The 2,862-nt window shown below is 49.5% G+C and overlaps 1 protein-coding gene across 1 annotated transcript; it reads right to left on the bottom strand.

Annotated features, from left to right (window-relative positions):
* Positions 1-226: 226 nt before the first annotated feature.
* Positions 227-1,823, bottom strand: RRAGA (Ras related GTP binding A). The gene has a single exon (XM_060609692.3). It carries the CDS (start codon positions 1,576-1,578, stop codon positions 637-639), a length of 942 nt encoding a protein of 313 aa, XP_060465675.1. The 5' UTR covers positions 1,579-1,823; the 3' UTR covers positions 227-636.
* Between the last annotated feature and the right edge of the window lie 1,039 nt (positions 1,824-2,862).

Here is a 2,862-nt window from a genome sequence, read left to right as displayed (position 1 = left end):
AGCCTCAGAGCCCCTACTCTTTAATTGCTGTGCTTACAGCTGGTGCGAAATATCGCTAAAGTGACAGGAACTCAATCACAAAATTAAATTCACCAGTTAAGCAACACTTGTGGGCAATCAGAACCTTTAGGTTTACATTACATTTTAACCACCTTCAAATTATTTCAAATAAGACCGTATTTTAAATTGCTAACAGCGAATGTTTATTCATGATCGAAGCCAAGAAGAATTTATAAATGCATTTTAATACCTTGCTGATAAAATAGTAACATTCCATCTTTGCAATCTTGAAAGGAATACAGGAAGATACTGTAAAGGCTTTAATGTGTATATCTATTATAACCAGGTAATCAGAACACGCACACGCACACACACCACCTACTTTAGTGTTACACCATACCAACTTTTCAGAAAGGCCATCTTGAAGGTCTACTGGATAGCTGAGTAAATAGCGTTCAAGGTTTAAAGACGGGGCGGGGGGGGGGGTGTAGAGAAGAAAGAGATGGAAGTAGTAAGCAGCACACATTTCAAAGCCCACTTTTAAGCACACGACAATTATGAATATTACAAAAAAAAAAAAGATGCGGGGGCGGGGGAAGGCAATTCAGCATTTTCTGAAAGAGCATTTGGCAACATTCAACGCATAAGGAGGCTGTGCTTGGGCCCATCCACTCTCTCAAGCTTCTCAAAGTGTTTCCTGGCATTGCGAATGTTGATCAGGGTAGCCGCAGAAGGGATCGACGGATCCGACATAACAACCATCACGTACGTGTTCGATGTGAAGATGTCGATAAAAGCGGCGAAGTTAGAATTCCGAACTTCCATGCTCTGGAAGGAAGCGGCCAATTTACTGCAGCTCAGCTTGAACTGCTTAATGATGTTGCTGATCTTCTCAAACCGGTGGACGTCACGCTGCTCTTTGCACTGGTAATGGGAAATGACCAAGAACGTAGCTCTCTCGAACAGCAGGACTTCGTCCGCCTCGATAATTTGGGCAAAATTCCTTAGGTTCATCTCCAGCTGCTGGACATTGGGAATCAGCTGGTAGACGATGCTGGACCAGGCTTTGTAGAGCGTTTCGTCCCAGATGGAGGTTCGAAAACAAGCGCATTCCAGTGGGCGAGACAAACGCCTCAGGTCTTCCTCCCGCTCTTTAAAAATCAGGTCACGCTGATCCTCCTGAACCAGATCCATTTTGTGCACCAGGCAGAAGATTTTGGCATCCGGAGAGTTCTGGAGGATGGCCTCCAGACACGACTGGTAATAATGCATATCCTTTTCCAGTTCGCGGCTCTCCACGTCAAACACGTAAATCAAAACCTCGACATTACGGAAAATGTTGTCTCGCTGGCTGGTGAAGTAATTTTCCATGAAGGTGTCCTGACCGCCACAGTCCCACAGGTTGAGCACCAGGTTGCCTAGAAATCGGACGTGGGAGTGCTCCACATCAATGGTGGCACCTAGGCGCCGGGTGTCGCGAGCGATATAATTTGCAAAGATAATCGAGCGCATGCTGGTCTTCCCCGACCCGCTCTTCCCCATCAACAGCACCTTTTTCTTCATGGCTGTATTTGGCATCACCCGCCGGAGCCGCCGCGGACTGGGCCTCAGGGCGCGGCCTAACTGCAGCGCGGAGGGAGGGCGGGGTCGGGGCTTGCGGGGTCTCCGCAGGCCGGGCCGCGCAGCTGTGCAGTCGGGGAGGCAGAAAGCGAGCGATCTGGGCTGGAAAGGCCGCAGCGGGGCGAGCTCTTCCGCGGAGGTGAGCGCCCTGGGTGAGGCGGCTGCAAAGCTTCGCAGAAAAGCTCGCCTTCCGGAGAGCGGAGCCGCGGCGTCCCGGCTGCCACCCACTTCCGGCGGCGATCTCGCGAGAGCGCCCGCGCTCCGCAGTCACAGCCCCACGAGCTTTGAGAAGCTGCCCTTTTAATGAAACCAAGCAGGGCGCACCCCCGAAAGATAAAATGAAAGGGGAACCCAGCACTGCGGTGTCGCGTTTTCCTTTTTAAATAGGGTTTAGGGTTGCAAGGTGTTCGCGTGCGGTCGGTTGGGAGGATGCTGCCATCTGGTGGCCGAAACACCCCAGCAGCCACAGCTCGCTTTCAGAGCGCGGTGTGCTTGGGGGCGTGGGTTAGGCCCCGCTGAAGACAGGTGAAGTGGACGAGGGCCGGACTCTCAGCCCACTGAGGCCTCCGCAGGTTCCCTGGTTTACTGAGCACCCGGGCAAGGCGAATGAACACTACAGATGAGGAAAGTGAGACTTGGGGAAGTCAAGTGACTGCCCAGTGCCACACAGTGGGATGGTAGTAAATCCCTATTGAGAGATGTACTGATTCCCAGCTAGTGCCTTTTCCGCTTGGAAGCAAGTCCCTTTCTCACAACTGCTTTTCCGGTAACCTCCGATTTCAGAATTCCAAAACTCTAGGAAATTACTATGTAGAACCCGTGCAGTAGCTGAATCCTCACGATAACCCTATGAATAAACAACCCTGTTTCCAAGTGAGTAAACGGAAGCTCACCAACTTACACATCTATTGAATGATGCAATGCAATTTGTCTATTTTTTCGAAATATACATTGTACTTATTTTAAAATGTATTAAAAAAAATTTTAAGTTTATTTACTAGAGAGAGAGAAGGAGAGAGAGCGAGAATCCCAAGAAAGCTCCGCACTGCCAGCACAGAGTCCGATGGGGGGCTCGAACTCAACCAACCATGAGATCATGACTTGAGCCAATGAGAGGGACGCTTAATAGACTGAGCCACCCAGGCGCCCCTAAATTGTACATATTTAAGGTGTACAACATGATTTGATAGAATGAAATGGTTACCTTAGTCCAACTAACATATAATTGTTTCTATGTGGTGA

The sequence above is a fragment of the Panthera onca genome, chromosome D4 (genome assembly GCF_046562875.1).
Source record: "Panthera onca isolate mPanOnc1 chromosome D4, mPanOnc1 haplotype 2, whole genome shotgun sequence".
Taxonomy (NCBI): domain Eukaryota; kingdom Metazoa; phylum Chordata; class Mammalia; order Carnivora; family Felidae; genus Panthera; species Panthera onca.
Note: the sequence above shows the minus strand (reverse complement) of the source record. Positions and strands in the feature narration are given on the sequence as shown.

Coding starts and splice junctions, on each gene's coding strand:
- RRAGA (XM_060609692.3), bottom strand. CDS start 1,578: ATGCCAAATACAGCCATGAAGAAAAAGGTGCTGTTGATGGGGAAGAGC.